Genomic DNA, 11,955 nt, shown 5'->3' on the forward strand with positions numbered 1-11,955 from the left:
AATGACCCACCATGCCTTCCACGTTGTCCTCTCTTGTTCATTTATTTTTCTTGGGAAAGCGGCACTTCTTCGTGTTCTGAAAGAAGTCTAGTTCATGGATCATGACAGCAGTAGGCCTGTGCTGTTCAAGGGGAAGTTTCAGGTCTGCAGTTAAATGTGTCATTTTATATAAGGTTACTTAGAACAATCTGGAACATCCTTTTCCCCCCATACTACTTGACTTTAAACTCTATGCATCTGATGTTCTTTCAGAGTTCCTACAATAAACATTTAATCAGTGAACAAATGTTTTGCATTATTTAGCAGTGCCAATTTAGAGCATGCATATATCTCTCTTTACCATTTAACGCTGACTGATATTGTCGATTATGTCATTTCCTCATACCCTAAAAGAGGTTCTCATCTAAATTATTCCCTCAAAAACCTGTTAAGAGTAAGAACAGGCATGATATCCATATAAATATCTAAATATTTAGTTGGATTGAATCTCTACTTTCCCAGAATAACAACAAATCAAGACATTCTTCAAGATCTACATCCGTCTTCTCAAAGACACGAAACAGAAATGACAAGCCTGGCTTCACTTCAAGCTTCTGGTGTTGCCTTGTCCCTTGCCGCTCCAATATTTTTAATGAACAGACTTCTCCTGGCTTGTCCTCTGCCATGTACTTGTCAGACGAGCTGTATACAAGGGTTTACAATGATGTAATTCATACACTTCTAGTTATCTGGTTTGTGTGCTGTGCCTGTCACCAGTGACTGCGGAGAGTCAGCTTGGTGGTTTTTTTTACACACTAAGGACAGGCAATTGCTTGAGACATAACAAGAAATGGAAAACTAGGAGAACATGGAAAACATGATCCCTTCCAGGCTACACTAAAAATCCAGTCTTTATTGAGAAACATGATTTTTTTTCTACTTAAAAGTGACCTGGTCCATGGCTGGAGAAATGTCTCCGTGGGTCAAGTGAAGCCTGAGTTCAGCCCCTCATAGCCATGTGAAAAGCCAGGTGTCATGGTGCTTTCTATAATCCCAGTGCTGGGGAGGCAAAGTCAAGGGAATTCCTAGGGTTCAGTAGTCAGCAAAGCCTAAGTTCACCTAAAGGTGAACCTCAGATCCCAGAGAGAGATCCTGTCTAAAAAAAAAACAGTGACAACATCTGAAAAACTGCAATCAAGGTTGACTGCTAGCCTCCATGAACACTTGCATGTGTACATGTGTGTGGAGAGACAGACAGACACACACACACATACACACACAGACACACACACACGTATATATGCAGTCAAAACATGCGTTTACATTAAAAATAAAGACAGTATACTTTTATGTCCTCATCTGCTGTATTTAACTCAAGATCATGAGAAATTTGCATAACCATCAAGGAAGCCATATTTCTTATATTAAAGAGCTTCAAGCTGTTGCTGATGTGAAATAGATGCCAAGAGAGACTATCACCTCTCATTATCCTCATCTGGAAAGTCAGTCACATCCGCATGCTAGCTGGGGACAACTATTTTTAAAATATACTGCCTTAAAGTATAAATCACTACAATTAGTTGAGATGTAACCATAACGTCTTTGCAAAAATCCCGACAGTTAATTCATCAAAAAAAAAAAAACAAAAAACAAAAGAATAAGTGAGTTGAGCCTGATGCGTGGTGGCAAGCAGGCTCAGTGTAGCTCTTTTAGTGGTCCACTGTCCTCTACAAAGTTGAGAATGAATACATTGGAGCCCTTGGAGTTTGTGTGCCATCTGATGGAAACACAGCAAGTGTTTGGAAAACCAGCTTCATAGATACCTCACTTCATAACTTTCCTTTTTATCCCTGCCACACCATGTATTTTCAATATCAAAACTTCTGAAAGCAAGCAAAGTATTTGAACCATTAAATAACATAAAACCCAATATAAAATTCACACCTGACCAAAGAGCATTTTGACAATGCCCTGGACCAGTTCAACTAGTGGCCCGCATATTCTAAACACCCCACAGATGGGTGACAAATGAGCTTGTCCCACTCCAAGGACCATGGGGCAAAAGCTGCAGCCTGCTTTTTTTTTTGTTTTTGTTTTTTGTTTTTTCGAGACAGGGTTTCTCTGTGTAGCCCTGGCTGTCCTGGAACTCACTCTGTAGACCAGGCTAGCCTCGAACTCTCGAACTCAGAGATTCGCCTGCCTCTGCCTCCCAAGTGCTGGGATTAAAGGCGTGCACCACCACCACCCGGCTGCAGCCTGCTTTATTCAATTGGAGCTACATATTCTTATGGAAGACAGAGTTCTGAGGACACATGTCATATAACAGGCACTCTGCCCAACTCTGGAGATACCAACTAGGAAAGGAAGGAGGCCCATGTGAGTGACATTACAGGTCCACTATTGTCCCCCCCATGCATTCCTTCACCACCTGTGTTACATTCCTTCACCACCTGTGTTACATTCCTTCACCACCTGTGTTACATTCCTTCACCAATTGTGTTACATTTCTTCACTACCTGAGTTACATTCCTTCATTACCTGTGTGTTACATTCTTTCACCATCTTTGTTACATTATTTCATCACCTGTGTTACATTTCTTCACCACCTGTGTTACATTACTTCACCATCTGTGTTACATTCTTTCATCACCTGTGTTAAACATTCCTTCAGCATCTGTGCTAGTTATTTATTCATCACCATGATTAAATATCCTGAAAAAAGCAACTTAAGGAAGGAAGGAAAGAAGGAAGGAAGGAAGGAAGGAAGGAAGGAAGGAAGGAAGGAAGGAAGGAAGGAAGGGCTTATGTTGACTCTCAGTTAAAGGATGTAGTTCATTATGGTAGGAATGACCTACAGACAGGACCTTGAGGCAGCTGGTCACATTGTAGCAGTCCCTGAGTACCTATATAGAACTGCAGACCTAAGGAAAGGGAATAGTAGCTGGGCAGTGGTGGCCCACACCTTTAATCCCAGCACTTGGGAGGCCGAGGCAGGCGGATTTTTGAGTTTGAGGCCAGCCTGGTCTACAAAGTGAGTTCCAGGACAGCCAGGGCTATACAGAGAAACACTGTCTCAAAAAAAAAAAAAAAAGAGAAAAAACAAGAAAGAAAGGGAACAGCCCCACATGCCCACGTGACACATTGTTTTCATATGTGTATTTAATGTCTCTGTGTGTGCACATGGGCATGTTCTCATGCATGTGGGGGATGCACATGCATATTTGTGTACTTTTTTATGAAGTCCAGAAGTTAACGTTGTGTATATTCCCTGGGATTGCAGGTTCAGCTAGTCTAGCTAGCCTGGGACCCCTAATCTCTACCTTCTAAGCACGGAGATCATAGGTGCACCACTATAACTATGTAGCATTTATACGAATTTTGAAGATCTGAGCTCAGCTCATGACTGTGTGGCAAGTTCCCACTGAGCCATTCCCACCCCCCACATATGGTAATTTCTCCCTTTCAAGCAGATTATTTTTTAATTTTGTGTCTATATGTAAGTATGCAAACATGAGTACAGGTTCTGTGGAGAGCAGAGGCATCAGAGCCCCTGGATCTGGAGTTACAGGCAGTTATGAGGCCCCCAGTGTAGTGCTGAGAACCAAACTTGGGTCCTCTACAAAAGTATTCGAAACCCACTACCAAGCCATTTCTCCTTCCCCTGGTAATCTTAAAACTGAATTTTGAAAGCAAAGCACAACGACATCTCTTATAACTCTGAGTATATTCTCCCCATCATGATCCTCTCTCACAGAACCACAAATTATTCCCTAGAGCTGACAGGAAATAGCCTTTGCTCTCCAAATCCAGCAGTGCACCTAGGGAAGACAAATGTCAGTGCCTCAGAGACTAAGCAGCAGTGTACTGGTGAGCCAATTTGCTTGTAGGGAACACTACCTACCTGATCTTCCTAACAAAAGCCCAGAGCTATGGAGATAAAGGTCCCAGATCAAAGTTCACTTCTAGAAATGGACATGTCACCATTGGCCAGGTATAGGTTTTGGATATGGCTATCTCAGAAAAGGTTCTTAACTCCAGCAATGGGGAGGTGCTCCCAGGAGAGCCTCATTCACTTTACTTCCTGCCCTAGATATTTAAAAAGCTACTGGCAGGGCTGTTAGACATTGCATGGATTAAAAGAAAAGGGGGAAAAAAGACCTTCCTTGAAGGAACTTTCTGCACTGTTTCCAGGCAGCAGAGAAGACAGATGTTTGGGGCTTTCTGTCAACCACGATCAGAAACAGTAAGTCCAGCTGGGTCTACATTTACCAAGGTCAATTTAGAGTAATGTGAAAACAGCTGCCAGGTGCTTTTGAGTGGAGCTAGAGTTATCCACATAGTCAGCTGTTTACTTTCTGTGGGAGACAGAACATCTTGTCAGAAGAGATAAGGCAACCTTCTGGCTAGCTCGGGTATACCAGCCTTTGTCTCAAGTATGACCAGCTGAGACCTCTGCCCTCTTCTTGCAGCTCTCGAGTGCCTTACACACACAAAACACACCTTAGCTACCGAGACTTGCACACACTCAGGCAATCCTTAGATATCTGCCTCCCAAAGCCAGAGTTGCATTTAGCTTATGGCACACTTAGTTAAAAACATCTTTTTTACTTTTGTGATTAAGCACCATGATCAAAAGCAAATTGGGGACTAAAGAGTTTATTTCAGCTTACAAATATCAGGTCATGGTACATCACTGAAGGAAGTCAGGGCAGGAATTCAAGCAGGGCAGGAACCTGGAGGCAAGAAGTGAAGCAGAAACCATGGAGGAGCACTGCCTACTGGCTGCTCCTTATGGTTTCCTCAGCCCACTTAATATAGCACCCAAGGCCACCAGTTCACGGTAGCACAGGCTACAGTGAACTGGACCCTACCACATCAACTCTCAATCAAAAAAATGTTCCACAAGCGTGCCCACAGGTCAGTCTGGTGGGATATTTTTTCAACTTAGGTTCACTCTTACCAAATGACTCTAGCTTATGTCAAGTTAGCATAAAGCTAGCCAGCACACTGAGGATTTGTGACTCTAGATGTGTGCTCCAAGAAGCAGTGATAACAACCCGTCTGTTACTGCTTCCTTCTATTTGTTTGTTTGTTTGTTTAGAGACAAGATATCTCTATGTAGTACTGGCTATTCTTGAACTCAGTATGTAGACCAAGCCGGCCTTGAACTCACAGAGATCACCGTGCCTTTGCCTCCCAAGTGCTGGGATGAAAGGCATTTGCCACCATGCCCAGCAACACTTCTTAATAAGTCCATGAAGAGGGAAAGTCAAGTGACCCAGCCCTCCTTCCTACTCTCCTCTTTCTTACCCCACATTCATAAAACAAAGAAATTACCACATAAAAGAAAACACAGGAACCCCAGAGTTGATTAGAGCATCAGGCCTAGAACTGAACACCACCACCTACCCTCCATCTGACTGACTCCAAGCTACAACCTTGGTCTTCCCAGGGGGTGGGAGCCCAAAATAAAAACAACATAGTTGGAAATCCATAAGGTGTCTCAGCAGTGTGTTCAGGCTGAGCCCAAGGCCACCCAGGAGGAAGCAGATACAGATGAAGTAGCCTCCTCTTCCTGGGGAGGGACGGTAAGGAGACAACGGACACAGACCTCCAGTTGGTAACCTTGTCAAGCAAGTCTGCCTTGAGAAAATAGCTGCAGGCTTTGAAATGCACAGCAGGGCTCAGCAAAAAGAAGCCATTTAGAACATCTTTTTCCTCCCTGCCTATCTCTCACAGGCTGACACACAGAACTGCCATCTCTGGACAGCAGTCACCTCATGGCTCCATGCTAAGATGCCTGGTTCTGTGCAGGAGCCCCATTGTCTGTCACCTTTTTCTGCTGGAAGACCAGAGTTCTCCACAGAGCCCATTCCTGCCTAGATCACAGCACCTGAGGCAGATGCAGACACACAGTCACCAGCAGAGCCAGCTCACAGACACCAGGCTTCGGCTCCAGGGTAGGGGTGGGCTGCTCATTTCTGTAGAACCCGATAGAATGAAAATCTCCAGGCCTCGCGAGGCAAACACAGATCTGCGCTTTTGTGGGAGGAAGAATCCTTTGATTTAAAAATAAACAATCACGCCATGCAGTTCACAAAGCCAGCCGACTCTTGCCTCTGCCAGTTCTGTATCTTAGCTCTGCGTGGGCTCATTGGTGAATGAAAGCACGCGTGGGCAAGTGGGGAGGCAGGAACAAAGGGTCAGAATGAACATTCTGTGTAAAAGGTAGGCTTGAGCTTTGGCAAATTCGGGCCTGTTACTTCATCCAGGGTTTGGCAGGGTTCTTTATCCACCTGCCCCTTTGGTGTGGAGGATATCTGAGCAAATTCACAAACAGGCCTCCATGGAATTACAGAATTGTAGTTTATGTCCAAGTCAGACCTCAGGAAGAAGTCCTCAGGATCTGGACAGCATGGGATCCTGAAATTCCAGAGAGAGAGAGGCAGAAGATGGGAGATTGGAGAAGCAAGGACACCCAAAAATGGAAGAATACGAAGAGACAGTCTATGGGCTATAATGAGATTGTCTTCTCCAATTAAACAATGACCAGTCTCATAGATCATTAAGGCTATCCGTGATTCTTTCCTGCCAGAGATATAGCAGAAGCAGGGTATGGGAAGGGTGTCACAGTGCAGGGTGCAACGTGCCACAGAGAGTAGTGCGAAACCAGGCAAGATGGAAGCTATATCCAACCTCATCAAATGGCTCAAAGTGCTGAGACAACCCCAGGTATACCACCATTGGCCTCACTGACAGCTTTGGCACCATTTAAATGGGAAGTATGCCCTGCTCACTCAAGGTGCCCCATGTAGGAAGGATAGATCCTTCCATTCTGATAACATCCAGCCCTGGTTCTAACCCACAAGAGTGTTTAATGCAATAGATGAGGAAAAGCAAGCAAGCAAACAAACTGTGGCTCTCTTTCAACCATCTGTTGTGCAGGCCTCAACCAAAGAGTAAGTGTTAATAGCTCAATGAAAAAAATTAGTGTTGGGGCTTGGGATGTAGCTCAGTGGTAGAGGGCTTGCTTAGCAGGCACAAAGCCATGGGTTCAATCCCCAGCACTGAAAGAAAATAAGAGAAAGAAACAACAGATGCCTCAGCTTTCCCAGATTTCTCCTTTTGTTTCTTTGATTATGTACAATTATTTGAGTCGAGCTGTTACAAGACAAGTTGCATAGCAGTAGCTACCTTTCACAAAGCTATTGGCCGTGTGTAGTCTCCGGTGTCCTAAGAATGGGTGGCAGCACTCAGGGAGAGCCATGCAGTCAGCACAAGGGGATGGAATGCTGGGATCGGTGCATATGGCAGAAGCCAGGTCCAAGTGCACGGGGTACAGAGGGCTGTAAATGTTGCCTTCAAAGTATTCTTGACAAAGCCTAGGTCTATATTATTGCCCCACAAAACAAGCATTCTGAGACTGGCTTATGACAAATTGTATCAGTCAGTGACAGCATGCCTACCCCAAGATGGACAAGTCACTAACCTGACCCTCCTGGCTGAGCCATTGGACAATACTTCTGCCATGTTTACGGTGGATCAGCAATGCAGGTCACACCTTTTGATGACATGGCTCAACTTTGGTTGTTGTCAAGAGAACACTGTTGTGTTAGGCAGGTGTCCAGGATGACTTATTTTCAAACGTTTCTATCTTTGGGTTACTTTTGCAAGCCTCTCACCCCCAACCTTTTTCCCCTTTCTTTGTGGTTTTGGTGAAATGCCCTGAGCCATCAACTACCTAGGAAAGCAGCTTGGGAGGAGCTGTCATGAGGTAGGTCCACCTCTGCTGTCCTGCTTCTCCCTGACCTGTTTCTAGCCTTGTGCATGTGAAGGGTGACATCTGGCTATCTGTGCAACCAGCTTTCCCATGGAGTGACAGGCCAGTTTCTAGCCAGTAAGAAAGGAATAGAGAAAAAATTGATGTATATCTTAGTCTTCTGGGTTCATCTGGGGTGAACAGGGCAAAAGCTTTACCCACCCCCAGAACATACACACACGTACTGAAAGAAGGACACATTTAGCCACTCAGTAAGGAATAAGGGGCCTGTGAGCTGGTCATGGGGAAAGTAGACTGGAAAAAAAAAGCACGTGTTCAAGGAGTCTCAGGTGGTAGGCAAGTGCCTCCTTTCCATCCTAAGTATTTCCTGCAAACTAAACTAGACCCTCAGTGTGGAGAGATCAGGAAGCCAGGAGAGCCTGGGGAACCAGCCCTAAGCCAGCCAAAGGTCTGGGAGAGCAAAGCTGCCTCCTTCCCTGCAGTCCCTTTCTTTGAGTTTTGAGTTGAAACACCTTTGAAGACCAGAGTCTGGAGGAAGAAGGTGTGGAGCCTGAGGGGAGCTCCGGCCAAGGCTATAACTCTCCCCTCACTGCCTACCATTCACAGGCATACACACTCTCTCCTCAAAGACTGATTATTCTAGTCCATTATGTGTGATAATTCTGCCCCCAAAGCCTCTTACAAACATTGGTTTTGTGGCAAATCTCCTTAACAGACAAGATTAGCAGGAGGGAGGTGCCATGTCAGAAAGGCCACCAGTTCCGCCCTCCCTCCCTGTCGCCTTTCCTTTTCCTTCCGCGTGTCAGGAAAGGAAAATGTCGTCCAGTCTTCACCGGCAGACCGAGGATTTGCCTCGTGAGAGGGAAAAGGCAGCGCAGGGTAGCAGGAGAGGACAGCCTCCATGCAAGGGCCCAGCCACTCACTAAGCCACGTCCTGGCCCTTCAGATAGCACGCGGAGCGCACGGACACACGTAGGGAACACGAGAGCAGGCAGGGCTCATAGAGACTTGGGGCACGCGCAAAGCGTGGACACTCGGGGGTGCACAAACACGCGGGGCGTAGGCAACCGTATGGTTGAGCTGTCCCAGGTCCCTAATCCCTGACGCAGGAGTCCATAGCCAAAGGGGGTGGGGTCGGTCACTGGGGAGGGAAACTGAGGCGGGGGGGGCGAGACCCGCCCCACGTAGCTGGCGAGGACCGGAAGACGCACGGCGGGGGCCCGCGGGCCCTGCGGCTGCGCACGGGCACACAGAACCCAGCGCCTGCTCCCATCCCTGCGCCCCTCACTCACCCAGGCGCCCCGGGAGCTGCCGGCCGCGGGCAGACGCGGGGGCGGGAAGAGCGCGAGGCAGTGGCGGCGGCAGCAGCAGCAGCAGCAAAAGCGGGAGCGGCGGCCCCATCCCCGCAGCCGGTTGGCGCTCAGTCCATGGCCGCGCGGGAGCGAGGACCGATAGGGACTTAGCCAGGCGGCGCCAGCTCCTCTTGCGGCGCTTTCAGCGCTCCTGCGGCGGCGCCGGCCGAGCTTCAGCACCGGACAGCGCCGCCGGCCCCACCCCCGCCGCCGGCCCCGCCCATGACCACGCCCTCTGTTAGCCATGCACGCTCAGGCACGCCCACCTCGCGGGGATGGGCAGGAGGTGCTCGCTCCCGAGAAGCGGGCTTTAGTCCTGCAAGCTGTGGTCTCTTCTGCCTGGGGCCTTCGAGGGTCACCCTGTAGTGTCGAGATGAATTTGTGGAGAGAGGACACTTGGAAGTGTGGCTGTGCTGCTGAAACACCAAATTCACCCTTATTCAGTTGTATTGTCCGCAGTAAGTGGTGGCAGCTGTTGGGGTCTGCAGGCATAGATCTACTGAGAGCTGCATCCGATGGTAGGCAGTTAGGCCTCGAGCGGAAAACTTCGTGCAGGGCCTGAGGAGGAGGCTGATGGGGTGGGAGGTCCAGTTGGAGTCCTCAAACAGTACAAAAGGAGCCAGGGTGACCGTGGAGTGTACCCCATGGTGTGGTCAAGTCCGAATTTCAGACTTGTTTACCTGGGGGCCTTCCATGCTCACAGTTCAGTTTAACACTGGAATGGCCAATGCCGAGGGACCAAATGCAGATTCTCAGGCCACTTTCTGAAAGACCCATAGACAAAGTCAGGATTCAGTGGAGCAGTACCCCTAGCATCCGAAGCCTGTGGGAGGCTGCGTGTATATATGAGTGGGTTTGTTTTGAGGGTAACAGTCTCAACGTATGCATGCTTACATGTGAGGGAACAGCTCACTTCCTCCCTCAGGACTCTCATAGAGCCAGTATCTTCCTATTTCATGTCATTGCGGCACTGCTAGGAGCCTCAGCCACCCTCATGAGTTTGCCCTCCCCTGACTGGCCAGCCCTCCCATTTCCTTCCATCCCTCCCTTTAATGTCCCTTGCCACAAGGTCCCTTGGAGAAAGACTGCCTCTATTTGGTCCGACTGGAGCTTGGGGTGGCAGTGAGGGACCTATCTTTCCATTCAGCCTATCTACAACTAACAAAACTAAGTGTTGGGCCTGAAGATGCTGACATCTATTCTGACACCTTTGTTGGGCCTCATCCTGATTCGACTTTCAAACCTTTTGTCTCAGACTCTCCTTCAGACCTTGTGCCCCCACCTGGGGGGAAGTGAGAATTCACTTTGGGAGGGAAAAAGTCCATACTCCAGAAGAAACACCACAGCAATTCACAGCAACAAGGTCCCCTACCCCATGTCACCAATGGTCCTGAAAATGCCCGTCTGGCTAGGAAGAAGGATGATAACCCTAATAAACTCATTGGCTCTCTTGCCATTTTCAGTAGCCTAGACTGTGCATTAGCAGTTAGAACATTCTACCCCTAAACAGTGTAAGACCCTTAAGCAGACATCAATTTGACTGATTCTCTTGCAGACTCCAAGAACTGCTTTGAGCATCATGCTTCAGCTTGTCTAGAATATCCTTGATCCCAGATGTGGAAATACGAGTGAGCTCAGGGGTGTGTGGGGGGGTGGGGAGTGAAGTGTGGATGGAGTAACACGGGACAGCCTGGGTGGACTGATATGTCCCCCGGGATCCTAACAGTCCCCCGGGATCCTAACAGTCATGTCACGAATCTGGGGACAAGAACAACAGAGAAAGAAAACACACAGAAGGTTAGGTCCTTCATGACAGTGGTATTCAGACATTGAGGGCTGTTCAGTGAGTTTTCAGAAGGCTTTATCAGCTTGCCCTAATACAGTTTCTTCAGCACAGAGGAACAGCTGAGTAACCTTGCACCCAACTTTAGTGAGGGTTGCTACACCTCCAATGTAGAAGGGTCACCTCTCCGCAAAGTCAGATCTGATCATATCTGCAGTGACCCAGGGACTTGTAGAGCCCACACCATCTGTCACAACCATAGGCAGCTAAGTAGGGCACCAGGAAGGCCCAGAAGAGTTTACCTGGGCTTCCTGGGCCTACATCCTGGAGCACTGTTTGCTTTGGGCTGTGGTTTCTCTCTCCTCATCTAGCCTTGTTTATTGTTCGACAGATTCTAGGCCGGGATTATTTGTCCTGTCATTATTTGACTTGCTGCTTAACACTTTCCTGAGCAAGGTCCTATCTCATGGCAACGGTCTGAACTTTAGAGCTTTGTGTCAACTTAGAGGCAGAAGAAAATGCCTGAGAGGAAAAGAGAAATGGGCATGGGTGTGGGAGGGACTGCAAGGATTACAACAGAAACAGCACAGGGTCTGGGGAAGTGGCATCTTAGTAGGCAAAGCACTTCCATGTAAGTGTGGGGCCCCGAGTTTGATTCCCAGAACCCAGGTAAAGTTAGGCACAGCAGCTCAAGTCTGTAAAGCTGCTCATACAGAAAGGTAGGAAAATCCCCAGAAGTGAGGCCGTCAAGAATAGGGAACAACTTACTAACCTGGAACTGTACTAGGTTTAGGTCGTGCATATATTCCTGTTCTAACAGCACACTTAGCAGCCTGCACTGCTGATGAGTTTTTTATTTTCCCAAACTATGCACACACGTCCCTCTCTGAGAACAATGAGCTAGCAACCTTGGACCTCAACAGGCTCTGAACAATGGGATAAGATTCTCCTCCCCTTACCGACCATCAAACTCGGACAGTTTACACCCAAATGTATTCCCAATACATTCTAGAGGGGCAGTCTGAATTGGTTTGGGGTCCATGTGCAATAGGGCAAAACAA

The 11,955-nt window shown here is 47.7% G+C and overlaps 1 protein-coding gene across 1 annotated transcript in view; it reads right to left on the minus strand.

Annotated features, from left to right (window-relative positions):
* Window positions 1–9,160, minus strand: part of Ptprn2 (protein tyrosine phosphatase receptor type N2) — a 732,192-nt gene extending 723,032 nt beyond the window's left edge. The window contains exon 1 of the mRNA XM_028773201.1: window positions 9,052–9,160. Within this exon, the coding sequence (XP_028629034.1) occupies window positions 9,052–9,160 (109 nt within the window). The remainder of the gene's footprint in view (window positions 1–9,051) is intronic.
* Between the last annotated feature and the right edge of the window lie 2,795 nt (window positions 9,161–11,955).

The sequence above is a fragment of the Grammomys surdaster genome, unplaced genomic scaffold (genome assembly GCF_004785775.1).
Source record: "Grammomys surdaster isolate TR1022 unplaced genomic scaffold, NIH_TR_1.0 223, whole genome shotgun sequence".
NCBI classification, from domain to species: Eukaryota; Metazoa; Chordata; class Mammalia; order Rodentia; family Muridae; genus Grammomys; species Grammomys surdaster.